The 27,963-nt window shown below is 45.7% G+C and overlaps 1 protein-coding gene across 2 annotated transcripts; it reads left to right on the forward strand.

The window, feature by feature from the left end:
* The first annotated feature begins 18,303 nt into the window (after nucleotides 1–18,303).
* Nucleotides 18,304–27,308, forward strand: C1QTNF8 (C1q and TNF related 8). Of its 2 annotated transcripts, none has more exons than XM_074553080.1 (3): nucleotides 18,304–18,439; nucleotides 23,373–23,599; nucleotides 25,198–27,308. In XM_074553080.1, the coding sequence occupies exons 2-3, from the start codon at nucleotides 23,389–23,391 to the stop codon at nucleotides 25,743–25,745; spliced, it is 759 nt and encodes a 252-aa protein (XP_074409181.1). In that variant the 5' UTR covers nucleotides 18,304–18,439; nucleotides 23,373–23,388; the 3' UTR covers nucleotides 25,746–27,308. The 2 variants fall into 2 exon arrangements, with proteins under 2 accessions (XP_074409181.1, XP_074409182.1); XM_074553081.1 differs by lacking the exon at nucleotides 18,304–18,439 and adding an exon at nucleotides 20,412–21,150.
* Nucleotides 27,309–27,963: the final 655 nt, after the last annotated feature.

The raw sequence follows: 27,963 nt of genomic DNA on the forward strand, positions 1-27,963 counted from the left end.
GTTTTCCAAGGAATTATCGGAACAGCATCCTCAGCTTCATATTTTTATGTGCCACACATTAAAAATTACTGAGGGGAAGACGAAACCCATGAGAAATATTTTTAAAAAGCAGCAAATTAAAAAAAACCCTAAAGATATATTATATCTATAATTATTATATAAATAATTATTATATTTTAAAAATTAAATAAAGCAGAGTTTCCATTTGGGAACTGAATCTTATGGAGCAGTTTTGCAGTTGGAAAAGCTGTGATTTGATGATTTACTCCTGATTTTTTTTCCTGGGGGTGTCCTCAAGGAGGAAGGAAACATTTGGGAACAAAATGGATCAAATGTTTTAGGCTGGGCTGAGGATCCTGAGGAAAAGCAGAGCTTGGATGTGCAGGGATTGGGATTTTTCCTTGTATGGCTCTGCCACTGAGATTCCAGGTTTTACAGATCCTTTGGGAGCAGATCTTGGGAAAATCTTGGTGATTTCAGAGGTTGTTGAACTTCAAACATTTTTGGGAATTGCGTAGAAGGGCTTTGACACTCCAAATGTGATTTACGGATCCCGGCTGTCCACGGAAGGGATGCAGGAATATTCTGGATGCACAGGGGCACACAGATCCCTCATTTTGGGACACTCCAAGCATGGAGGTGCTGCTCCAGGTGGAAAAACAATTCCTGAGGAGCCCAAACAAGCAATAAACTCCCAAAAAATGCTCTCAGTAAATAAATCGTGACCCCAAATCTGTTGCTTCCTGCCCTTCCTTTCCATGCATCCCTTGATGAGCTGCACTTGGCAGGTTCAAAAGCACCTGAATTCCTTTATGGGCTCGTTCCAAGGGGATATAAAGCATTCCCAGGAACCAATGGGAAGAAGGATCCTAAAAGCCATGGTGACAGCTGCATTCCAAAGGCAGAGAGACAAAGGAATGGTAGAATAATCTGGAGTGAAATAAAGATTTTAATAGGAAAACGAAGTCTTCGGAGAGTGAACATGATCCAAAGCAAACCAGACCTTTATTTGGGAATGCGGGAGAAGGAGGGAAAAAAAAATCCTCTCATTTTTTCCCCCCTAAAGCAAATTGTTCCTCATGGAGCAGTTTCAGATTTGCTGTTAAATTATTAAACTCCTTCTCTGGGGAGAAGAGATCAAATAAACATCCAGCATTCCATGGTTTTTGTGTTTCATAACCGAAGGAGGTTTGGGTGAGTGGAAAAGCAGCCTGGCTGTGGATAACCAGGCAACTGGAATAAAATCATCGGATGTTTGGGAATGCTGAGGAGATGTGGAGCCCTCGAGAAATCAACAGCTTAAAACAACAGGAAAAAAAACATTAAAAATCATTGTATTGGGATCTGGAGGCCAAGATTTTCCCAGTCTGGAGGAAGTTGTGTCCCAACACTTTGGATGGAGGAGGTGGGACATTTGTCTGTGCTAAAAGGGACAAAAAGATGGGAATGGATTGGAGATTACATCATGGATCAGAGCAGGTTTGGTTGGACACGTGGTGGGAAGGAAAAGCCAAGGAAGGAGAATCCAGCAGGAATGGGATCCCCCAGGCCAGCTGTGAGGGATGGGGTGGAAAATCCCCTCAGGACCAAGAGCTGGAGGAAAACCCTCTGGCTTTCAGGGATGGGAGATATTCCATGGATGGGAGATATTCCATGGATGGCAGATATTCCATAGATGGGAGCTATTCCATGGATGGCAGATATTCCATGGATGGCAGCTATTCCATGGATGGAAGCTATTCCATGGATGGGAGCTATTCCATGGATGGCAGATATTCCATGGATGGGAGCTATTCCATGGATGGGAGATATTCCATGCCCCAATCCCAGCATCCTCACCCTTTTCCCAGCCTAAATTGGCTCTTCCCAATCTCATTTCCGTGCCTGGAGTTTGCCAGTGCTGGAAGTCAGGGAGAGGATCCAGGAGGGATGCAGTGGGTGCTGAGGTGAGCCATCCATGCCGGTGGAATTCCTGCTCCGGGAAGGTGGGACAGGTGAGGCAGTGATGGATGGTTGGGAAGGAGCTTTTGGGAACAGCTCTTTTCCCACCTCTTTTTCACCTGGAATTAGGTCTGGATGTTCCCACATGAAAATCAGGCACGGGAGAGCTTTGAGATTTCAGTCTTGGCAGGTTTTCCTTATCAGAAGCCATCCCAAAGCAGAGATTCCCAAGGAAAGGAGCCTGATTTCACCATCCCAGGATTTCCTTCCTGATGGCTCAGTCAGATCTGTGCAAATCCAGAGGAATTTGGGGTTTTCTGGAAGCTTTCCTGAAGGAAAACACAATCCCACGTCGTTGGAAATTTGCTTTTTCAAAGAGGGTTTGGATGTTCAGCCTGATTTCCATCAGCAACAGGGAAATTTTCCTGGATCTTGATGGAATCTACTCCAAAATAATGGATTATAATGTGCGAAATTCAGGTTTCTCTCTTCAGACAGAGGAAATTTCATCCCTTCTACTGGTCCAAAGGATCCATCAATCTATATCTTTACAGGAAAAAGCCTTTTCTGAGCTGTCCACACTCCAGGATTTTCTGGTTTTCCTCTTTCACTCTCAGGTGAGTCAGGGTCAGCACCAGCACTTGGCCAATTTGGAATAAATTTTCCACAAAATTCCCTTTCTCCTTTGTTTTTCACAATCAGGAAATTCTCTTTTCATGGATATGCAACCAGGAAAAGGAAACACAGAGGAAAAAAACCATTGATCTGGAAGGAATCTTTGAGTTTTGGACCCCCAAATATGGAGATAAAAATCAGGGAAATGGGATGGAAAAGGAAATTTTCCACGGCTTGTAGGCTGAGTTGAACAGATTGTGTGAAAAGTCCTGGGATGAAACAGCACTTTTCGATCTGGAATCAATCCTGGCAGGAAGTGGAAACATTTGCCGTGGAGTGGGAAACAACACATGGTTGTTGCATTATATTTACCCAATAAAGTCCTTTTTTTTTTTTTTTTTAATGTAGGATTGGAAAAAAACAGCATTTAATAAAAGAAGGATGCTGGGAATGCTTTTCCAGTTAAGCAGGGAGAGACGAGGAATATTTTTTTTGCCATTTTCTCAGGATTTTAGCAGGTAGGGAATGATCCTTCCACGATCTGGAGAAATAAATGCTGGGAAAAAACAAACAAATATATTTGATTTTTTTTTTATTTTTTTTTTTAGTCTGGTGATGTTGTAGGGATACAATCCCCCTGTGTGCAGATCCCAAATGATCCCATCTGAATTCCCGTGGAGGAGAGAGCCCCTGGACACCTCGGAGCTGAGCGTTCCCCGCTGCCAGGCTGGGGGAGAAGCTGAATTCCCGCTTTGATTGCCACGTGTGTGGGATGGCACAGGAGGAGCGTGGGCAGGGAAGCGATGGAAGGAGCTCTCCCACCTCCTCACGGCATTTCGGGAGGAATCAGACCCAGCCTGGGAGGAGAAGGAGCCGCTGGCGAGGGCTGGCGTTGTGTAACGGGACGGTGGCACGCGGGATGTGTCACCTCCTGTCCCCACACGGGGCTCCGGGCTGGGATCCTGCTGCAGGTGGCTGATCCAGGAGGGGTGGAAGCTTCCCCTTGGGTGAGGTCATGGCACAGGGTCCGGCTGGCGGGCTGCAGGAAGGTTTTCCATGCAAATCTTGGGAATTGTCTCCATGAAGGTGGTTTTAGGAGAACAAAGTGTGGCTGGGGCTCTGCCAGAGCCTCTCCTTCTCTGGATGGGGAGGCAGCTGATGACCCCACTTGTCCAGAGGTTTTGAATCCCAGGATCCCAAAATTCCTGAGGTTGGAAAAGCCTCCAAGGTCATCGAGTCCAAGCTGTGCCTGATCCCCACCTTGTCCCCAGCCCAGAGCCCCAGGAACTCCTTGGGCACCTCCAGGGATGGGAGCCCCAAACTTCGCTGGGCAATTCCAAGGCCTGACCACCCTTTCCATGGAGAAATTCCTCCTGCTGTCCACCCTGATCCTCCCCTGGCACAGCTTGAATCCTTGGATTTCTCAGACTTGTCAATGGCAAAAGCTCTGACAGGTCCTTCACACCTGGAGGGAATTCCCAGGATGGGGACTGGGGAATGGAGGGGCCTGGCCTTGCACACTCCCAGAGACCCAGGGGCAGCCACAGCTGCTCTGGGAATCTGTGCCAGGGTCTCTCCACCCTCCCTGGGAACAATTCCTGCTCAATATCCCATCCATCCCTCCCTTCTGGCAGTGGGAGCCGTTCCCTGCATCCTTTCCCTCCATCCCTTGTCCCAGGTCCCTCTCTGTCGGATCTCAGGATCTCAGTCCTGAGGTGCCGAGCCACCGAGAGCACCCTTGGGGGGCTCGGGAGTCCTGGAATGTTCCAGAAGTGTCTGGTGGCTGGACTTTGATCCTACACAGGAGACGACACCTGTATGAGGACAGGAGGGTTTCACCGGGGTGAATGGTGAAGGGATTGGTTAATTAGAGGGTGAGACACAGGGTTTAGGATTTCTGTACAGGGGGGTTTAGAGAAGTAAGATGGAGGAATTGGGGCGTGTCCTGTCCTTCTTCTTCTTCTTCTTCTCCTCCATCTTCTGTGGTGATGGTGGCACTTTGGGATTGGTCATTACTAAAAGTGCACCGGGCAATAAGAATAAATGGTATTGGGGAAAAATGATAAATATTGTACACGTAACAATGGGTATAAAGATAGGTGGCTGTCCGGAGGGCAGCACAGTGTGCTCATGGCTGGCTGCTGAGCAGAGCTCTGTCGGGCCGAGAGAAAATCTTTTAGATAAACAATTAATAAACACAGAGACCGAAAGAAGAACTGAAGCCTCTTCTCGTCCTTCGATACGCGGGCTGTCCCAAGGCCACCCCGGGCCTTTCCAGGCCCTTCAAACAGCCGAAAACCGGACACCTCTCCAGCTCTCCTGGAGCCCCTTTAGGCTCTGGAAAAGAGGCTCTGAACTCTCCATGGAGCCTTCTCCTGGCTGGATAATCCCAGTTTTCCCAGCCTGGCTCTGGAGCAGAGGGGCTCCAATCCTCTCATCCCCTTCCCAGCTCCCACAAGGGCTCTCCAGTGATTGAATGTTTCCATTTCCAGGGAAACAGCACCAATTCCTTAATTATTGCTGCTCAGAGCTGGTTTCCACAGAAACATTTTGAACTCTGAACCTGGAGGATTTTCTTCCCTCAGCTCTCCCTTATCCCATTCCTGATGGGAATTATCCCAACCCAGAGCAGCTCAGTGTCCCGAACATTTCCCAGCCAGGTAAACCAGGCTGGGAAAAGGCTCAGGATTTAAACCAAGGGGACAATTGTGCTTATTCCTCATCATTTTTAACCTCTGCCTGTTGGAAAACCTCTCTGTGGTCGTCTGGGAAGGGAGAGACAACTGGAGACCAGGAAAAAACAACTTTCCTTTTCTCGGAGTGCCTGCAGCTGTCAGCTGAACCCATTCCTGCCCTCTCCAGAGCAACAGCTGGAGCAGCCAAAAATGGGATGCTGGGCATGAAGCAGAGCTCCTGCAGGGATCATTTACAGCCAGCACCTCGCAGATGCCACTTCCGTTCAAAAACATAAACTGGGCGGGAAAAAAACACCCCACAGATGGAAAAATTATTTGCCTGACATTGGGAATTCTTGTTGTTACATGACCCCCACCATGTGTTGCGCTGGAAAAGGCGGGAGGGGGAAGAAAAGGGAAACTGGAGGAAGGAGAAATTCTCCGTGAATTCGCTTTTCACCTGTTGTCTCAGCCTGGGGTGTCTGGGGATGTCTGGGGGCAAGATGGGGCCACTGGTTTGGCTCCAAGGATTTTCTTCCCCAGAAATATTTCCAAAAGGATGGAGATTTCTCACCAGCTATTGGGGGTTTTTACTTGCTGGCTTGTGAAGTGGTGAAATTGGGTGTTCTTCCCTAGAAAATCCCATTCCAGCTCAAGCTGGGGAGAAGGAAAATTTGAAAATGGGATCTGATCTGTTTGTTCCTGGTTATCCAGGGAATGTGTGGGTGGGAAATGGGATGGGAGGGAATAGAGAGATGGAACAGAAATCCTGGCACAGGGAAGTTCCTGTGGGCCACACACACCTCACTCCATCCTCGCTGCATCCAAACCTTGTGATCCCCAAAATCCTGACACACACAGGGCCATGGAGCTGGGATGAGGATGTGGGGAGCCTGCATGGATAAAGCATCAGGAAAAGCCTGGATATCAGGGAAAGGCTCTGTGGTGGGCACTGAACAGGATTCCAGGGAATGGTCACATTCCCAAGGCTCCGGCAGCCTTTGGACAACGCTCTCAGGCACAGGGTGGGATTGTTGGCGTGTCCTGGGCAGGGCCAGCAGTTGGATTTCATGATTCCAATCCCTTCCAGCTCAGGATAATCCATGATTCCATGAAAACATCCCTTCCACCAAAGGAATCATCAGCCCTTTTCCCTGCTGTGGAGATATCTGTGAGATTTGGGGAGATATCAATGTAATTTGTGAATACATCAATGTAATCTGTGAAAACATCAGTGTAATTTGTGGAGACATCAATGTAATCTGTGAAAACATCGATGTAATTTGGGAAGATATCAATCGAATTGTGAAAACATCAATGTAACTTGTGAATATATCAATGTAATTTGTGAAGATATCAATGTAATTTGTGAAGATATCAATATAATCTGTGAAAACATCGATGTAATTTGGGAAGATATCAATGTAATTTGTGAATATATCAATGTAATTTGGGAAGATATCAATATTATCTGTGAAAACATCAATGTAATTTGTGAATACATCAATGTATTTTGTGAATCTATCAATGTAATTTGGGAAGATATCAATGTAACTTGTGAATATATCAATGAAATTTGTGAAGATATCAATATAATCTGTGAAAACATCGATGTAATTTGGGAAGATACCACTATTATCTGTGAAAACATCAATGTAATTTGTGAATACATCAATGTAATTTGTGAATACATCAATGTAATTTGGGAAGATACCAATAGAATTGTGAAAATACCACTCTGAGTTGTCAATATCCCAGGATATTGAGGAAAACATTCCCAGGATTTCTCCTCCGATGCTCCCCAGGTCCAAAGTTCCTGCAAACACTGATTGGTTCCAGCCCTGCCGCTGACTGATCGCTGCCTCCCCTCCGTGCTGCAGCTCCTGTCCGCTTTCCAGGGCTTTGTCCGGGGCTCATTCCCAACATCATCCACCCAATCCCAGCTGCTCCCCACACACAGCTCATCCCAAAGCCTCCTCCTTGGGCTGGATCCTCTCCCAGCTCCAGGAGTGGGGGAAGAGTGGCCAAAACGTGGGGACAAAGTGGGGACAAAGTGGGGACGGGAGCATGAGTGGGACAGAGATGGGAAGGACACGGGGGGCTTTGAGGGGAGATGGAGGCAGAGCCTTCCCAGGAAGGGTGGAATGGGAAGAGAGAGGGGGAAAGAGGGGGAAAGAGGGGGAAATAGGGGAAAATAGGAGGAAAGGGGGAAAGAAAGAGAAAGAAGGGAAAAGAGAGGGAAAGAGGGAAAAATAGCAGGAAAGAGGGGGAAAGAAAGGGAGGAAATAGGGGCAAATAGGGGAAAGGGAGGGGAAAAGAGAAAGAAAAAAAGGGGAAAGAGGGGGAAAATAGGAGGAAGGAGGGGAATAGTGCTGGTACAAGGACACGGGAAAAGTGTGGATCCTCAGCCTTGGATCTGTTTGATGCTCATCCAGGTGAAGTCCTTTCCTCCTCAGCTTGTGGCTTTTTTGGGGCTGGATTAGGGATCTGAGGGGTCTCTTCAGACCTGTCCTAGGGCTTTGCAATTTCCCTCAACATTCCAAAAACCCAGAAGCTCCAAAATGTGCATCCAAGCCTTGAGGACCAGGATGACAACCCCAGAACAGGGGAGATTTCCCTCACCCCCTCTCTGTCCTCCCCTTCCGTTAGCCTGGAATGACCCCCTCCCCTCCAATGTGGGCCTTTCTGGGTTGGAATTTCAGCATCCCAGACCTGGATTGAACTTTCCCAGATCCCGGTGCTGCCCATCTCCCCCTCACTGTGGACCTGGGGAGCTGCACAGCCCCACATCCCCTCCCTCCAGAGCTTTGGGAAAAGGCAGCGAGCTCGGCGAGCTTCTCCTTGGAGCCTCAGCCTCCCCATTAGCAGCGAGCGGGAAGCGTTTGCTGCTGCTGCTGCTGGTGGTGGTGGGAGAATGTTCCCGGTGACAGGTCCCAAAATAACCGTGGAGGTGACAAGAGTGAGCGACACCGCTAATGAGCGCGAGTTGGTGGAGCTGCCACCGCTCCTGCGCAGCTCTGCGGCCCCCAGGGAGGCTCTGCCGCCCCCGCCGCGCCCGATTTAACGCAAAGTTTGGGAGTTTCGCTTCGCCCCGAGCGCAGCTGAGGTGCTCCAGCTTCTCCCCGCTCCTCTAGTGCAAGATAAACGTTAACTCTTCGCTGGGGTTTGAGTTCCAGCTATTTTTCAGTGACTCCATGTCCCAAAAGATGTGCCCCACTGGGATGATCCCAAAGGAGTTCACCCCTTTTTAGGATCATTTCCAGTTTTTGAAGGAGCAGATGTCACTTCCAAAGGGTCCTTTTGCTGGTGGCTTTCAGGCAGTTGTGGTGCAAATGTTGGGAAAGGGATTTAGGGTCAGGAAAGCTGATTGTGGCTGCAGGGCTGGAGTTTTGCCAGGATTTGGACATCTCTTTGTATACCCTTGGATTTTTTCCAGCTCTGGGAATTTGGATTGAATGTTTTGGGAGGGACAAATCCCTCTGGATTTGGAGCAGAGCTGGACCCTGTCTGTGAATAAATGGAGACCTTTGGGGTGGGATGGTTTAATTCAGAGGTGGCACCTGACATCGGGCTGAGATGATCCCAACCTCACCCAGTCTGGGAATCTCCCAGATTTTGGGCTGGGGGCCATGAGGGATCTGGGCTGTGGGTCCAAACTTCCACCCTGGAGCCTTTGGGAAGCTCAGGATCCCAAGGGATGATTTGCTGCTTTATCACACGCCAAGGAGAGAGAAATCAGCTCCAGGTTCCTCTTGCACCAAATCCTGGTGGTCATTCCGGTTCCTCCCTTCAAATCTCCCAGTGAACTTCCATTTGTGCCTCCAGCAGCAAGGATTTCCCACGATCCTGGGGGAAAAAAATCTGACATTTTGCTGGAGAAATCAGCTGGATCTTCAGGAGCGTCCTTTTGGGTTTGTCCATGATTTTTATATCCGGACGAGCACAGGGAGTTCCTGTTTGTGCCAATCCAGCAAGGACACCCCATTCCCTCTCTCCTGACATTCCTTGGAGGTTAAAGAGAGGAGGGAAAGTTGGGATGAAGGGTTGGGAAGCTGCTCAAGGGGGGACACCAGGGCTGCAGGATTTGGAGAACATTTCTCCTGGGTTTTCCTCCTCAGTCCCTGAGATCCTTCGAGCTCCAAATCCATTCCATGGGATGCGTCCTCCCCTCTCCATATCCAAAATCTTCCCGTCCCCCACTCAAATCCCTGCCAAATCCCAATTTCTGCTGGGATTACCCACATTCCAACCCCTCCAGAAGTATTAAAACTTCCCAGCATTATCATTCCAGATAATTTAGATTTCCTCTAAAGTAATTAAATCACTAATTTTCTGACCCTTTCTTTTTCATCTGGGAACTCGTGTTCTGGAGAGAATTCCAAACCCCCCTCCTACTTTTCTTTCCTGCATGTTTCCTCCAGAGCATCCTAATTAATGATCATCAGCTTCAACGCCTCCAGATTACTGCAAATGAGTGATGCCTCCCTAATTAATAACGTCTTAATCACGTTATCACCCTTTGCCATTGCCAGACAGACTGCACAGGGAGGATTCCTTCCTTTGGGAAGCTCTCCACGGAAATGATGGATGGTTTGGAAGGAATCCCTCTGTGTCTGACACGTGTTTTCCCCATGTTTATCCCCAACACCCCATTCCGAGATAACGTTATCAGCAAAGGCCTTATCAGGGCAGGTTTCCTTCCTTTATCACCTGCTCTGGGTGTCAGGGTTAACAGGGCTGGGATTCCTTGGATTTGCTCTCCTTCACCTGGGATAATTGCAATTAAAGCATTGATTGTTTTCCTGCTGCAGATAAGGAGCCACATCCACACAGGGCGGGAATCTCCAGGCCCCACATTCCAGAAGGTTTTTCAGCGCAAATCTGGGAAATATTACAGATCTTTATTCCCCTCTAGTGGCACATCCACCAAAATCCAGCTGAATATCCAACGTGCTTCTTCCTCAGGGATCAGATTTTTTTTTTATTGCTTTGCTTCCCAGTCCAAATATCCAGGTGGTGTTTGGTTATTAAATTGATTTTTGATACGTCGAGGGTGGAGGGAGCATTTCCAGCTGCTGCTTTTTCCAGGGTGGGAATGGGGATCACAGCACATTGTCCTGGAAGGGATTTACCTGTCACTAGCCACAGGATAAAATCAGGAATAATTCAGAGTTTGAGAAGGAGAATTGATGGAAAGAGGAGCATTTTGGGAGAGTCAGCGTCACCTGCGTCAAACGTGCTGGGAGAGCAACTGGATCCCAATCCCTGCATGGAAAAATGGGAATTATTCTGGGATTATGTGACTTTTTATCCTGCAGGAGAAGGAGGCTGAGCCCATCTGGGCGCCCACATGGTGGGACTGAGATCCAGGGCTGGGAACACTCCTGGGATCCCCAACCGGCTCATTTTGGATGGGTTCACCCTCTAAAGCAAACCCAGAAAATGAGAGAGATGTGGGAGAGAGGGGATAACATCAGTGGGAAAATCCTGGTGTCTGTGAAATGTAAAATATTTCTCTTTTTAAAGCTTTTGTGGCAATTTTGGTTGACTCCAGAATTCCTCAGTTTCCAGCTTTGGATTTGATTCCTCCAGGCAAAATGGAATAGGGAAGCTCATGGCACCTCAATTCCCTTGGGAAGAAAAAAAACAAATAAAATCCACTATTTTAGCTCCAGGGTCAGCACTCACTGAAAAGTTCCCTTTAAAAATTAATAATGATGGAATTAACAGCAGAATTTCCTTCAGAATTGTTTTTCCTAAAATACAAGAGTGGCCTCTAGTGGTGTCATCTCCTGAGTCAGCCTTCCCAGGATATGAAAAACAGGTGATTTAACTTATTAATTAATAATAAATAATTGGTATTGGACTTATTAATTAGTAATAAACACATAATTAGAAAATTTAAGAACTCTTTTGGGAGCTCAACCCTCTTTTCCCAATGGTTTTTCTGCTCCTTATCAATCCTGATCTTCCCAAGCCAACCTTACATCAAAAATCAGACTGAAATGGGGTTAATTTTAAATTCGTATTATTTGGGACATTTGATGCTCTTACAATGGGATAATTCCGAATAATTATAAAATTAAATTATTTTATTTAAATAATTATTTAAATATTATTAATAATAATTAAATTAAATATTATTAAATTAAATAAATATAAATATTTATTTAATTTATTTAAAATTAATTTATAAAATTAAAATTATAAAGTAAAGATAATTCTGATTTATTTTTTTAATGAATTAAGAATTTGAACAAAGTTTTGTTTGGGGTCTGATTTGAGGTTTGGTTTGGGGCTTGGTTTGGGGCCATCTCCAGGGCCCAGCTGCAGAATTTCCTCGCAGCCCTTACAAAGAACAAAATAAAATCATTTTTCCCAGGATAAATCCACACATCCCACATTTGCTGTGCCCTCAGACTCTCCTTCACCCACCAGTGGCTTTTGATTCCCACCTTATCAGACCAACCCTGCCTGAATAAATGATTTAAAGCATTGAGAAACCACTTTTGGGAGGGGTGATCAGCGCCAGCGCTCTCCAAAGCTGTGCCAATCACTCCGGGAGATTATTTGGATTATTCCTGGATTATTTCCTACTTTTTGCTGCCAACTTCAGCCCCTGCTTTGTGCAACTGCCTGGCAATTCTCAGGTTCAGCAGGAAGGGAAATGATGATAAATAACTGTGCCAAAAAACAGACAATGGTTTTGAGCTGCTCTGGAGGTTTGAGGAAAGCAGCAAATCCCACAAATTCCCTTTCAAAACGGAGGGAAAAGAGTGAGGATGGTGTTGGCTGGCAAGGGTTTATCAGGAATAGACATCACACAAAAGGCATCACTTATTTCTAAGAGAGTCCTTCAATCACAGGGGAAAAAATGTGGGAAGAGGAGTTGCATAGAAATCTTTTTTGGATTTCTAGAAATGCTTGGATCTGGCTTTAGGGGCTGAAAATTGGAACTTTTTGCCCTAAAGGATGGATCTGTACAATGGAAAATCCAGTTGTTGTGTTGTTCTGTTCCTTGCATATTCCCGTGGCACAGGGAATGGCTTGGCCCAAAATAGGGCAAACCCAGCCAGACACCTGCAGGAGAATCCTGGAAATTATGGGAAAAACCTCCTGGGAATTATAGGAAAAACCTCCTGGGAATTATGGGAAAAACCACCTGGGAATTATGGGAAAAACCACCTGGGAATTATGGGAAAAACCTCCTCAGAGTTATGGTAAAAACCTCCTGGGAATGATAGCAAAAACCTCCTGGGAGTTAGGGTAAAATCCTCCAGGGAATGATGGCAGAACCCCTGGAAATCATGGGAAAAAACTCCTGGGAATTATGGGAAAAACCTCCTGGGAATTATGGTGAAAATCTCCTGGGAATTATGATCAAAACCTCCTGGGAATTATGGCAAAAACTTCCTGAGAATTATGGTAAAATCCTCCTGGGAATGATGGCAAAAGCCTTCTGGGAATTATGGCAAAACCCCTCTTGGAATGATGGCCAAAACCTCCTGGGAATTACAGCAAAAACCTCCTGGGAATTATGGTAAAAAACCCCGGGAATTATGGTAAAAAAACCCTGGAATTATGGCAAAAAACTCCTGGGAATTATGGAAAAAATCTCCTGGGAATTACAGCAAAAACCTCCTGGGAATTATGGTTAAAACCCCTGAAATTATGGTAAAAACCTCCCTAAACTGACCTGGCTGGGAGGGAATAGCGGGAATTCATGGCCAAACTCTGCTCTGGGCCAGGCAGGAGGAGGAATTTCCCTTAGGAAAGCACAAAATTCCATTTTCCATGGAATGGGAATGGTTTGGGAGGGGAGAGACCATAAATCCCACCCAATCCCAATCCCAATCCCAACCCCAGCCTTAGGAATTTAAAGTAGCAAAAAATTAAATGTAAAATCATTGGGTTCTTGGTCCTCTTAGGAATTTAAAATAGCAAGGAATTCAATGTAAAATTGTAAAAAAAGAAATTAAATGTAAAATCCTTGGGGTTTCGGTCCTCTCGGAAATTTAAATTAACAAAAATTTTAATGTAAAATCTTTGTGTTCTAGGTCCTCCCATGAATTTAAAATAGCAAAAAAAAAAAAAGCAAAAAAATTAAATGTAAAATCCTTGGGTTCTTGGTCCTCTCAGGAATTTAAAATAGCAAGAAATTAAATGTAAAATCCTTGGGGTTTCGGTCCTCTCGGAAATTTAAAATAACAAAAATTTTGGTGTAAAATCCTTGTGTTCTAGGTCCTCCCATGAATTTAAAATAGCAAAAAAAAAAGCAAAAAAATTAAATGTAAAATCCTTGGGTTCTTGGTTCTCTCAGGAATTTAAAATAAAAATGACGTGTGAAATCATTGGGTTCTTGTGTCCTCTCATGAATTTAAAATAGCAAGGAATTCAATGTAAAATTGTAAAAGAGAAATTAAATGTAAAATCCTTGGGGTTTCGGTTCCTCTTGGAAATTTAAAATAACAAAAATTTTAGTGTAAAATCCTTGTGTTCTAGGTCCTCCCATGAATTTAAAATAGCAAAAAATTAAATGTAAAATCCTTGTGTTCTAGGTCCTCTCATGAATTTAAAATAGCAAAATAAAAAAGCAAAAAAATTAAATGTAAAATCCTTGGGTTCTTGGTCCTCTCAGGAATTTAAAATAGCAAGAAATTAAATGTAAAATCCTTGGGGTTTCGGTCCTCTCGGAAATTTAAAATAACAAAAATTTTAATGTAAAATCCTTGTGTTCTAGGTCCTCCCATGAATTTAAAATAGCAAAAAAATAGCACAAAATGAAATGTAAAATCATTGGGTTCTTGGTCCTCTCAGGAATTTAAAATAGCAAAAAAAAAAAAAAAAAAAAAAGCAAAAAATTAAATGTAAAATCCTTGGGTTCTAGGTCCTCTCATGAATTTGGAATAAAAATTACGTGCAAAATCCTTGGACTCTTGGTCTCCTCAGGAATTTAAAATAAAAATTACATGTGAAATCCTTGGATTCTTGGTCCCCTCAGGAATTTAAAGTAGCAAAAAAATGTTGAATCCTTGGGTTCTAGGTCCTCTCCAGAATTTAAAATAGCAAAAAATTAAGTGTAAGATCCTTGGGTTCTTGGTCCTCTCATTAATTTAAAATAGCAAAAAAATTAAATGTAAAATTCCCTCTTTTTTGGACTCCCTATTCCTCATTTTTCTACACTGAGTTTTGACTTTTTTTTTTTTTCCTCCCACATGGCCAAAATCCAATCCCCATAAATCCCCTGTGTAAACAGGAATATCCTTCCCTGAATGGGATTATTATTCCCAAAGAGCAAGCTGTCATTCCAAGAGGCAAAATCCTGTTTATTCTGGAGACACCGGCTCTGCTTACATAAAATCCAGATTCAATTAAAAGCTCCCATTTGGACAATTCCTGGACAGTTTGGGGCCGATTTTCCAGGTTTTCAGACCCCCAAATTCTCTTTTTTATTTCATTTTATTCCCTGTTTTCCTGTGCAGGTGTGGAAGTTCCTCACCCCCTGTGGAAGCAGAGCTGGGGCCCCTCAAATTCCAGATTTTTCTTGGCTTTGGAGAGTTTGGAGGAGCTGAAATCCAGAGGGTGCCCATGGAGAGCTGGATCCTGCTCGGGGTCACGCCAGGACAGTGGGAAAACTTTTTAAAATAAAAATATCTTCATTAATAAAAACCTTTTCTTTATAGAAATAATTTATTTATAAAATTATTTTATCCATAAAATATTTCGCGCATAAAGCATTTTCCTTACAAAAATATTTTTCTTTTCAATTTTTAAATTTATTTTCTTTTTTTAAAATTTTTTTAAATTTTTTAAAAATATATATATTTTTAATTAAAAAAAAAATCATCACCTGCTCATTTCCTCAAACTCCACCAATCCCAAACCATTCCTGACAAAACTCATCTGCCAAGGATTTTTTTTTTCCCCTTATTTATCCCAGCTCCACCCATGGATTTAAAGGTTGTTTTCCTTCTTTTCTTTGGAAAAGCTGTTGCAGAGCTTTTCCTTTTTTTAATTAAAAAAATATATTTTTTTCTTTTCAATTTTTGAATATATTTCTATTGAAAAAACCCTTTTTTTAATTAAAAAAAAAATCACCTGCTCATTTCCTTAAACTCCACCAATCCCAAACCATTCCTGACAAAACTCATCTGCCAAGGATTTTTTTTTTTCCCTTATTTATCCCAGCTCCACCCATAAATTTAAAGGTTGTTTTCCGTCTTTTCTTTGGAAAAGCTGTTGCAGAGCTTTCCCTTTTTTTAATTTAAGAAATATATTTTTTTCTTTTCAATTTTTGAATTTATTTCTATTCAAAAACCCTTATTTTAATTTTAAAAAAATCATCACCTGCTCATTTCATTAAAATTTACCAATCCCAAACCATTCCTGACAAAACTCATCTGCCAAGGATTTTTTTTTCCCCTTATTTATCCCAGCTCCACCCATGAATTTAAAGGTTGTTTTCCTTCTTTTATATGGAAAGCAGAGCTTTTCCCTTTTTTAATTTTAAAAATATATTTTTTTCTTTTCAATTTTTGAATATATTTCTATTGAAAAAACCCCTTTTTTAAATTTAAAAAAAAATCACCTGCTCATTTCCTCAAACTCCACCAATTCCAAACCATTCCTGACAAAACTCATCTGCCAAGGATTTTTTTTCCCCTTATTTATCCCAGCTCCACCCATGAATTTAAAGGTTGTTTTCCTTCTTTTCTTTGGAAAAGCTGTTGCAGAGCTATTCCTTTTTTTAATTTAAAAAATATATTTTTTTTCTTTTCAATTTTTGAATATATTTCTATTGAAAAAACCCTTTTTTTTAATTAAAAAAAAAATCACCTGCTCATTTCATTAAACTCCACCAATCCCAAACCATTCCTGACAAATGGTTTGCCATTTGCCAAGGTTTTTTTTCCCTTATTTATCCCAGCTCCACCCATGAATTTAAAGGTTGTTTTCCTTCTTTTATTTGGAAAGCAGAGCTTTTCCTTTTTTTAATTTAAAAAATATATTTTTTTCTTTTTCAATTTTTGAATATATTTCTATTGAAAAAACCCCTTTTTTAAATTTAAAAAAAAATCACCTGCTCATTTCATTAAACTTTACCAATCCCAAACCATTCCTGACAAAACTCATTTGCCAAGGTTTGGGTTTTTTTTCCCTTATTTATCCCAGCTCCACCCATGGATTTAAAGGTTGTTTTCCTTCTTGTATTTGGAAAGCAGAGCTTTCCCTTTTTTAAATTTAAAAAATATAATTTTTTCTTTTCAATTTTTGAATTTATTTCTATTCAAAAACCCTTATTTTAATTTTTAAAAAATCATCACCTGCTCATTTCATTAAACTCCACCAATCCCAAACCATTCCTGACAAAACTCATTTGCCAAGGATTTTTTTCCCTTATTTATCCCAGCTCCACCCATGGATTTAAAGGTTGTTTTCCTTCATTTCTTTGGAAAAGCTGCTGCAGAGCTGTGTCAGCTTTTCCATGGAAAGAGCCCCGCCTGTGCTCCAGGGCTCAGAGCACTGGGAATTGGAGCAGAATGGGAATTTCTGGCAGCTCTGATGGATCAGGAGAATTCCAGGGAAGGGAATATTTAAACCTGGGATGGGAAAGGCACAGAGAGGACAAAACTCCCCTTTCCCTCCTGGGGTCCCCAGGCTGAGCCAAAATTCCCTTTTTCCTTCTCATCCCTGCCCCAGGAATGGTGCATGGGATACCTGGAGCTTCCATCCCTGCTGCAATTCATGGGAAGCAGGAAAAGGAAAGGGAAAAAGGGAAAAAGGGAAAGGGAAAGGGAAAGGGAAAGGGGAAAGGGAAAAGTGGAAAGGGAAAGGGGAAAAGGGAAAGGGAAAAAGGGAAAGGGAAAGGAAAGGGAAAAAGGGAAAGGGAAAAGGGAAAGGGAAAAGGGAAAGGGAAAGGGAAAAGGGGAAAGGGAAAAAGGGAAAGGGAAAAAGGGAAAGGGGAAAGAAAAAAGGGAAAGGGAAAGGGAAAGGGAAAAGGAAAGGGAAAGGGGAAAAGGGAAAGGGAAAGGGAAAGGGAAAAGGGAAAGGGAAAAGGGAAAGGGAAAAAGGGAAAGGAAAAAGGGAAAGGGAAAAGGAAAGGGAAAAAGGGAAAGGGAAAGGGAAAGGGAAAGGGAAAGGGAAAGGGAAAGGGAAAAGGGAAAAGGAAAGGGAAAAAGGGAAAGGGAAAAGGGAAAAGGAAAGGGAAAAAGGGAAAGGGAAAGGGAAAGGGAAAGGGAAAAGGGAAAGGGAAAGGGAAAAAGGGAAAGGGAAAAAGGGAAAGGAAAAGGGGAAAAGGGAAAGGGGAAAAGGAAAGGGAAAAGGAAAGTAAACTTAAATTCAGAGCCCAAAGTGACTTTAAATAAATCCCCAAAGTGTTTTTCCCAAGGAAGTGACCAAGGGTAAGAAAGTGTGGGCATGGAAATCATGGAATTCTGGAATGATTTTGGTTAGGAGGGACCTTCAAGCTGCTCCAGGTCCATGGGCAGGGACGATTCCCACCCTCCCAGGGAGCTCCAAACCCATCCAGCCTGGCCTTGGGCACTGCCGGGGATCCAGGGCAGCCCCAGCTGCTCTGGGAAATCCAGAAATCCATTCCAGCTCTCCCAGGGAAGAATTCCTTCCCGATATCCCATCCACATCTCCCCTCTTTCCCCTCAAAGCCATTCTTGCTTTTCCAGCTCACGCTGGAAATATAGAAATGCACAAATCCCAGAGATTTTATTGCGGCTTCGTTGTTTCCCTTTTTTCCCTTTCTCCTGCTTAAAAAGATGCCGAAAACTCCCAAAGAAAAATTCTTTCCATGTGATCCCAGCACTTTCCCTCTTGGCTGGAGCTCTGGATGTGGTTTTGGGTTCTGTGGTGGAGTTTTTTTCATCCTTTTTTTTTTTTTTTTTTTTTTTATAATCCCAATTTTTTTTTTTTTTTCACTTTTTATTTCCATCCCGGGGAGAGGCCCTGCAGAATTCCAGACTGGCAGCGAATCCCGAGGAAACCAGAGCGGGACAAAGGCTCAGGAGCGCGGCACAAGTTGGTGCAAGCAAAGAAAACCTGGGAAAAAAAATTCCTTTTGCCGAGGTTTCCTAAGGATCCAGGCTGACTTTCCGTGTTTCTCTTGGATCCCAGCACGGGAGCTGCAGCCTGCCTGGAGAGCTGCGGCACCTCAGGAACAGCGAGGGGAGGAAAATCCCGGGATTCTGAGGGACCAGGTGAGCTCCAGGGATCGGGATAAAGGGATGGGATCCCTGTGGGAGCAGAGCGTTCCCACCCTGCTGGGAGATTCCTTGGGAAAAGCAGGGATGAGGGGGTTTGGGAGTGCTGGGATGGCCTTAATTTGTCCCAATTAAAATTCCTGATCCCAATATCCACCCTGCACACGCCAGGACGGAGATTTCCCGGCGGGATGGGGATGGATTTGCTGTGCCTGAGGGACACAGGGCAGGAAGGAGCCGCTTCCCGGAGCCTCCACAGGTGTGGAAACTTCCAGGGAATTCGCTTTTCCAGCATTTGGAATGCGCTGCTCCCTCGAATTCCTCCGGGGAATTCGCGTTTCCAGCATTTGGAATGCGCTGCTCCCTCGAATTCCTCCGGGGAATTCGCTTTTCCAGCCCTTTGGAATGCGCTGCTCCCTCGAATTCCTCCGGGGAATTCGCTTTTCCAGCCCTTTGGAATGCGCTGCTCCCTCGAATTCCTCCAGGGAATTCTCCTTTCCAGCCCCTTTGGAATGCGCTGCTCCCTCCAATTCCTCCAGGGAATTCTCCTTTTCCAGCCCTTTGGAATGCACTGCTCCCTCGAATTCCTCCGGGGAATTCTCCTTTCCAGCCCCTTGGGAATGCGCTGCTCCCTCGAATTCCTCCGGGGAATTCTCCTTTTCCAGCCCCTTTGGAATGCGCTGCTGGCTCCGGGATGGGATCCAGGCACCGCATCCTGGGATGGGGAGAAAATCCCACCCGGGACCCTCTGCAGGGACAGCCCCGAATTCCCGCTGAATTCCCAAATCCCGGGAAAGCTGCTTTTCCATGGGGAAGGAGGGATGGGCCGCTTCCATCAGGGGGGTTTGTCCTGCGGGAGAAGCTGCCCTGGGAATGACTTTTACTGTAATTCCTGCTGAATCACCGCCTGCGCTGGCTCGGGAGCCGGGAATTCTGCCAGGGAGCCGCCCAGCCTGGAGCAGGGACAATTCCAGGACACTGCAGGAGTCAGAGGTGCGGGCGGGGACACGGGGAAGGAGAGAGGGAAGAGCTGTTCCTTTGGGAATCGGGAGCATCCTGTCTGTGTTCCTTTGGGAATCGGGAGCATCCTCCTGCTCCCTGTCCATGTTTCCTTTGGGAATTGGGAGCATCCTCCTGCTCCCTGTCCCCGTGCAGGGTAGAACCTTGGGATAAAGAAAAAGGAAAAAGGGAAAAGTTGCTCCCTTGGGAATCACAAACCTCCTCCTGCTCCCTGTCCATGTTTCCTTTGGGAATCAGGAGCATCCTCCTGCCCCCTGTCCCCGTGCAGGGTGGAATCCTGGGATAAAAAGGAAAAAAGGGAAAAGCTGTTCCCTTGGGAATCGGGAGCATCCTCCTGCTCCATGTCAGTGTTCCTTTGGGAATCTGGAGCATCCTCCTGCTCCCTGTCCCCTTGCAGGGTGGAATTCTGGGATAAAAAGAAAGAAAAAGGGAAAAGCTGTTCCCTTGGGAATCACAAACCTCCTCCTGCTCCCTGTCCATGTTTCCTTTGGGAATCAGGAGCATCCTCCTGCTCCCTGTCCCCGTGCAGGGTGGAATCCTGGGATAAAAAGTAAGAAAAAGGGAAAAGTTGTTCCCTTGGGAATCACAAACATCTTCCTGCTCCCTGTCCTAGGGCAGGGTAGAACCTTGGGATAAAGAAAAAGGAAAAAGGGAAAAGTTGCTCCCTTGGGAATCACAAACCTCCTCCTGCTCCCTGTCCATGTTTCCTTTGGGAATCGGGAGCATCCTCCTGCTCCCTGTCCCCGTGCAGGGTGGAATCCTGGGATAAAAAGTAAGAAAAAGGGAAAAGCTGTTCCCTCGGGAATTGGGAGCATCCTCCTGCTAGGGCAGGATGGAACCTTGGGAATTTGCAGGAATCCAGGGAGTGTTTCCATCCAGGCACAGCCTCTCGTCCTGCAGCATCCCCATGGAATTGTGGTAAATCCATCCAATCCCCCCGGGACGCAGGGATATTTCCTTGGGAACCTCATTTCTTCCCATTCCTGGTGAATTCCCAGCCTTGAGCACTCCAGTTGTTGCTGTTCAGGAGTGGGTCCTCCCAGGATGGAGGAATTCAAGGAATCATCCCCACTGGAAACAGGCCTAGGCTAAAAAGCATCAGAAAATTAAAAAATAAACTGGATAATTGGAAAAGGAGCTGCGAATTCCCAGGCAAATGTTCACCCAGGCAATGCAAATCCAGCTGCAGCTCCACTCCTGGATCTCTCCATGGCTGGCTCCTGTTTTTCCCTCCATTCCTGCCTCTCTCCCAGTGTCCAGGCTTGGATAAACACCCGGCACAGGGACCTTGCTCATCCTCCAACCACGACAGGCAGTGGGAATTCCCAACCCTCTTCCTTTTGGGGATGCAAATATTCCTGCCTGGGAGTTCTCAAACCCCTTCTGCCCCAGCCCAGCTCCTGCAGGACCTCCGGGGTATTTTGTCAGCACAGAATCCAGCAGCGTTTTCCTTGGAAAACTCCCAAAATCCTCCCGTGCTTTGGGCTTTTCCACAAGGAGCTGCCCACTAAGAAATTTTAGATCCTCCAGGGAGAGAAATTAAAAACAAACCCCGGGGAAATTCTTTTCCAAGAGGAAGCGCAGAGTTGGACAATCCCAGCCCTGAGGATGCCTCGTTTCCTGCTGCTCCCCATCCAAGGAGCTCCGGAGCCGTGAGGAGATTCAGGCTCAGATTCGGAAGATAAAAGGTAAAAAGGTGCAATCAGAATATTTTCTGTATTTTTGGAATAGTGCTGAGCTTCTGAGCTGGCACATCCGTGAGTTTTCCATCATTTTTTTTGGGTTTAACTGTGGGATTTTAATCAAGGTTTGTCCTAAATTAAAGGGGGCACTGCCTGGTGTTGTCCATCAATTTAAAGCAAGGATTGTCACGGATTTCTTTTGCAAGTGGAGCCCTAGGAATAACCCTAGGAAGGAAAACATCAGCAGGAATTCAGAGTGTGGCTCAGGGAGTCCTGGAATTCCTGAGGTTGGAAAAGCCCTCCAAGACCATCAAGTCCATCCTGGGCTGGTTTTTAGGATTTTCTGCCCATTTAATCTTCCTGTGTTTCTATTCCTGGTTGGAAACTCGAAGATGGCTTTGAAAAGGATTTAATTACCTGGAATTCAAGAAATTGATGCTGATGGAAAAGGGGGATTGATCCCTCCTCCAGCTGCTACTGGAATGAGGTACAATTACAAATCCAAAGGTATTTCCAGCCCTGATGGATTTTAGGGAAGAACATTCCCTGCTCTCAAAGTCATTATTTTCCTGCTAATAAGGATTTCTTGGATTTCCAGGAAGCTGGAACGCTGTGAGTGACTTCTTTTACAGCAGGGAAGAATGGGAAAGCAAACATTTCCCAGGAATGCTGGCCCAATCCCACTCCTGACAGGTTTTTCCTCCTTTTTTCCTCCCCTGGCTCATTTTGGGGAAGCAGCTCCGAGGCTGGAAGTTCTCCCTCTGGGCGTCCATGGAATGAAACCCACGAAATCCATGAATCCTGGATTTCCAATGGAATCCAGGCCATCCAGCACCCCCTTCCCAAGCCATTCCAGGAATTCCAGCTGGTGGAAGAAGAGGAGCCATTCCCAGCCCAGGGTCAGCCTGAGTCCATCTCACTAATTGGACTTTGGAGAAGATCCATGGAGGCGTCGATCCAAGAAATCTGTCTGGGATGAGGCTCCACTGCAATCGGTGCAATGACACCAATTACACATGGAATGGGAACCAGCAGCCGATCTCCAGCTCCAATCCTTCCCTGGGAACAGGTCAGCGAGGAGCCAGAGAAAATTCCTCTCCTTTTCACCTGTTCCTAGGGAAGGATTGAGCTGAATCTGGGAGGAATCCAGGGAAAAACGCTTCAGATGGAGAGATGGAGATGGATGGAGACAAAAGAGGAATTTTCACGCTGGATTTCTCCCAGAATCAGCTCCAATTTTCCTTAGGAACAGGTCAATGATGAGCCAGAGAAAATTTCTCTTTTTTCCCCATGTGAGGCAATTTTTTCCCTGGATTTCTCCCAGTATGAGCTGCAATCCCTGTCTAAGAACAGGCGAAAAGAAGAGGAATTTTCTCCCTGGATTTCTCCCACTGTCAGCTCCAATCTTTCCTTAGGAAGAGGTTAATGATGAGCCAGAGAAAATTCCTCTCTTTTCCCCATCAGAGACGTTTTCTCCCTGGATCTCTCCCAGCATCCAGAACCTTTGGAGCTCACCAGGAGCTGATGAAAATCCAACCAAGGTTTCCCAAACTCCAGGGTTTGTGCTGAGCAAATCCAGTTTGATGCAGCTCTTTGGGTTTCCATTCCACACATGGGACAATCAAACTGGAAAATACACAGTACACAAATACACAAACAGAAAATACACAGGAAATCCAAGAATATGGGAATGGATAAACCACGGAAAGAAGTCACCAGCAAGAGGCTGCTGGAGAACATTTAAAGATAGAAATACTTTTGATTTCTTTTCATTTTGGTTTTTTTCTGGGCTTTCCCTCCCCAAAAAAATCAAGTTTTGGATCTATATTTTTAAAATTTCCATATTTTGCCTTTCATTTTGAATTTTTTTTGGATCCTGAAGCCCCAAACAAACCAACAGAGCATCACTTTTGTCTTTTCCCCAGAAATTTCCCGTAGCACTTGTTCCAAGAGCTTTTCCAGCGGAGCTTCTCCTCCCAGCCGGTTTTGTTTGGCTTGGGATTTTCCCCCCCCTCCATCCTTTTGTTGACCTGGTGTCTCTCAGCAGCTGTCACAGGTAATGCCAGCCAGGAATCGCCTTTCCCAGCGCTCCGAGGGTCACCGTTCCCACCCGGAGTCTCCCGGCGCCGCTCCAGGGCCCGTTAACCATTAACCCCAAGGAAAGCACTCGCCAGCTGGCCCCGATTGGGATCGCCCCGTTAATGGTTTGTGTTCCCTCTCCTCCCCAGCTGCTCCCCAGGCACGATGAGCTCCGTGATCCTGCTGCTGCTGCTGCTTCCCGCCGGGAATGCCGGCTCCGAGGCGCTGCCCAGGCGGCGCCTGGCGTGCGTGAGGTGCTGCGGGCCCTCGGAGCAGCCCGTGTCCATCTTTTCCCAAAGGTCTGCCAGGATGAGCGGCCACCCCCAATACCCCCTGCCCAAAATCCAGCCCACCATCGACATCACCATCCTCAAAGGTGGGTGAAGCTCGCTGGCCCCTCGGCCTTCTCCTTGATGATCTCCCTTGGTGCTTCCCTATGGAAAAATTCAGCTCAGAATTCAAGAGTGAGGGCAAGGGGTGCCCAAAAGTGCCCATAATATGATTGTGCCCAAAAGTGCCCAAAACAAGGTTAAGATGTGCGCAAAATGTGGTTGTGCCCAAAACAAGGTTAAGGGGTGCTCAAAATGTGGTTGTGCCCAAAAGTGCCCAAAACGAGGTTAAGGGGTGCTCAAAATGTGGTTGTGCCCAAAAGTGCCCAAAATGAGGTTAAGGGGTTCTCAAAATGTGGTTGTGCCCAAAAGTGCCCAAAACGAGGTTAAGGGGGGCTCAAAATGTGGTTGTGCCCAAAAGTGCCCAAAACAAGGTTAAGGGGTGCTCAAAATGTGGTTGTGCCCAAAAGTGCCCAAAACGAGGTTAAGGGGGGCTCAAAATGTGGTTGTGCCCAAAAGTGCCCAAAATGAGGTTAAGGGGTGCTCAAAATGTGGTTGTGCCCAAAAGTGCCCAAAACGAGGTTAAGATGTGCCCAAATGTGCCTCAAAGTGCCAAAATAAGGTCAAGGGGTCTCCAAAACTTGGGTGCTTGGGTGCCCAAACAAAGGCCAAGGGGTGCCCAAAAGGTTGTCATGCCCAAAATGTGTCCCAAACAAGGTCAAGGGTTGCCCAAAATGTGGTTGTGCCAAAATGTGCCCAAAATCAGGTTAAGGGGTGCCCCAAAAATGGTGGTGTCCAAAACAGGGTCAAGAGACACCCAAAACAAGGTCAAAATGTGCCCAAAGGTCAAAAGATTGTCATGCCCAAAATGTGTCCAAAACAGGGTCAAGGAGTCTCCAAAATATGGTGGTGCCCAAACATGGCCCAGAGTTAATGCTTCTGGGAACTGGGAGGGTGCTGATGTCTGACCATGGATTAATCCCTCTGGGAATTGGGAAGGTGCTGCTATCTGACCATGGATTAATCCCTCTGGGAATTGGGAAGGTGCTGATATCTGACCATGGATTAATTCTTTAGAGGAATGGGGAGGTGCTGATATCTGATTGATATTCCCAGATTAATCCTTTTGGGAATTGGGAAGGTGCTGCTATCTGACCATGGATTAATCCTTCAGGGAATTGGGAGGGTGCTGCTGTCTGACCATGGATTAAACCCTCTGGGAATTGGGAAGGTGCTGATATCTGAGCATGGATTAATCCCTCTGGGCACTGGGAGGGTGCTGATATCTGACCATGGATTAATCCCTCTAGGGATTGGGAAAGGTGTTGATATCTGATTGATATTCCCAGATTAATCCCTCTGGGAATTGGGAAGGTGCTGATATCTGACCATGGATTAATCCCTCTGGGAATTGGGAGGGGGCTGCTATCTGACCATGGATTAATCCTTTAGAGGAATGGGGAGGGTGCTGATATCTGACCATGGATTAATCCTTTAGAGGAATTGGGAGGGTGCTGCTGTCTGACCAATCCTCCCAGGCTGGGCAAATACCCCAGCAGCTCCCCTGCTGCCCGTCCCCAGGCCATTCCCACCGCCTGACCTCCCCACCCTCGTGTTCTCCCTCTTTCCCCCTCACTCCCGGCAGGCCAGAAGGGCGAGATGGGCGAGCGGGGCCTCCCCGGCACCGCGGGGAAGGCGGGAGAGCGCGGATCCCGCGGGCTGAGCGGCCGCAAGGGCCAGAAGGGGCAGCCGGGCCCTCAGGGCCACCCCTGCAAGCAGCTCTTCGCCGCCTTCTCCGTGGGCCGCCGCAAGGCCCTGCACGGCTCCGACTACTTCCAGCTCGTCACCTTCGACACGGAGCTCGTCAACCTCTACCAGCACTTCAACATGTTCTCCGGAAAGTTCTTCTGCTACGTGCCCGGCGTTTACTACTTCAGCCTCAACGTGCACACCTGGAATTTCAAGGAGACCTACGTGCACCTGATGAGGAACGAGCAGGCCGTGGCCATCCTGTACGCCCAGCCCAGCGACAGGAGCATCATGCAGAGCCAGAGCCTGATGCTGGATTTGCAGGAAGGGGAGGAGGTTTGGGTCAGGATGTTCAAGAGGGAGAGGGAAAACGCCATTTACAGCGAGGAGTCGGATCTGTACATCATCTTCAACGGGCACCTGATCAAACCCGCCCTGGAGTAGGAGCTCTTCAGCTCCAGGGCCATCCAGCAGTGTCTTCCCTCTAAAAGTGCATCTGGAATTCCATCTGGAATGGTTGTAGCCCTGGAAGAGTTGTTTTTCCACATCTGTGTGGCTCCAACTGCACAAGAATTCCAGAAGTTTCCCAGCTCCCTTTGTGGCCCCTCCGGAGCATCCCTGGAGTTTGTCCAACTGACAGCAAAAATTTCCCTTCTTTCTCTGGGGGCAGTTTTAGCTCCTTTAACCCAAAGAATTCCCAAAAGGAAGTTGTCACCAGTTCTTTTTCCTCTAAATCAATGGCAAATCTTCAAGATCTCCCATTCCATTTGGAATATTTGCAGCCCTCAGAAGGGTGGTTTTTCCACTCTTTTGTGGATGGAAGGAACTTTTCCAACCGCACAAGAATTCCAGAAGTTTTCCAACTCTCTGTGTAGCCCTGCAGGAACATCCCTGAAGAGCTGCAAACTTAGCAGCAAAAATTTCCCTTCTTTCCCTGCATCTCCCATTCCATTTGGAATATTTGCAGCCCTTGGAACGGTGAGTTTCCACCCATGTCCGGACAAAGGTGGCTGTTCCACCTGCACAAAAATTCCAGAAGGTTCCTAAATCCCTGTAAAGACCCTCAGGAACACCCCTGAGGAGTTTGCCAAGTTGGCAGCGGAATTCTCCTCCTTTGCTGTGCTTTAGATAAAGAATTATAATAATTAGGATATAATTACGATAAAATAATTATCCTTGAGGACCAGAGTGGTTATCCAGGTGCTAATTAAGGAATTTTGTTATTCCTGCAAAAATCTCAGTGAATAAGAGCCTCCTCCCTCAACAGAACCACGTTGGCTCCTCTCAGGCAGGAATTTTGGCATTAAAATCAATATTTTGCACGGGAATTAATCCCAAATTCCAGTTCGGTTCCATTCTGTGTCATATTCCATGGTTCCAGCAGAATGGTGGAATTAGAGAAATAACAGCAGATGGATTCAGGAAAGATTTTCCAGGGAAACAGAGCTTGGTACAACCACGAGCTCCAGAGAAAAACTTCCCAGAAGAAAATCCAGCCTGGGAATGTGCTTCCCAACTGGACAAAATGCTGGGAATTTGGGATTTGCCAAGCTGGGATTTCAGGCTGTGCTCCCACCTGGACGTTCCCATTCTGGAGCACCATCATTTCTGGGAAATGGAGGAAAAACTGGAAAGAAAAAGGTTTTTGTTGTGTTTTTTGGTTCTTTTTTTTTGAGCATTTGGGGTTTTTCCTCAGAAATTACCATCTTGGAGCACCATAATTTCTGGGAAATGGAGGAAAAATGGGAAAGAAAAAGGAGTTTTTCTTCAAGTAGTAATTTTTGGGGATTTGGGGGTTTTTCCCTAAAAAATTATGGATAGAACCATGGTGCATGCAGTGAAACCCCATCATTTTATCCCATTCCTTCTTTTCATTTTCCCCAGTCCCTTGTTTGCTTCCCAAACCTTTTGTACAAAGAATCCAGGGAAATTCTTGCCAGGAAAACGCTTCCATGGATCTCACCTTCCCCAGCTTTGGGAAAAGTAGCTGAAATAAAGATTTTGCTTTTAGCACCTGGGGTTGTTTCTCTCTTTTTCATAATTTTTTCCACAAGTTTTTCCACATTCCCTAGCTAAAAACACCACACTGACCCTGGAAAAGTCTTGGGGGGCAATTTAATCCAAAGAATTCCCAAAAGGAAGCTGTCACCAACTCCTTTTCCTTTAATCAATGCCAAGTCTTCAAGATCTCGCAATTTTCCTGAAAATAGGGACTTTTAAGTAGGAAATTCCACATAAAAATGCATCCCAAGCCTTGAAACCTCGAGTATGCTCCTGTTTCCCTTAACCCACATCCTGAAAAGGAAACCTGGGAAATTTCCATGATTTTGAAGCCACATTGGAGAACTCCACATTTTTCCCCCTCCTTTTTCTATTTCTCAATCCTTCCTGTCCCATCCCTGGATTAGAAAAATAACTCCAATAATAATAACTCTGGAATTCCTCATTCCTCCCAGATCCAGCAGATTTCCCACAATTTTGGCTCATTCCCTTCTCCCATTTGCTGCACTGATTAAAATTACAATTAAAAATTCCCTGATTATTGCCAGGGCTGGAAAAACCCCACCCAGAACGTTTTTAATTGCAGAGAAGTCCCTTTCTCTTGGGAAGAAGCATTTATCATTTTTACCCCTGAATAAAAAATAATAGTATCCCTATCCAG

This window comes from Zonotrichia albicollis, chromosome 16 (assembly GCF_047830755.1).
Source record: "Zonotrichia albicollis isolate bZonAlb1 chromosome 16, bZonAlb1.hap1, whole genome shotgun sequence".
In the NCBI taxonomy this organism is placed as follows: Eukaryota; Metazoa; Chordata; class Aves; order Passeriformes; family Passerellidae; genus Zonotrichia; species Zonotrichia albicollis.

What these genes read in the sequence shown, in the direction of transcription:
- C1QTNF8 (XM_074553080.1), top strand. Translation starts at nt 23,389, where the DNA reads ATGAGCTCCGTGATCCTGCTGCTGCTGCTGCTTCCCGCCGGGAATGCC. An exon ending in CGACATCACCATCCTCAAAG is followed by an intron (nt 23,600 to 25,197) that starts GTGGGTGAAGCT and finishes CACTCCCGGCAG; the next exon opens with GCCAGAAGGGCGAGATGGGC.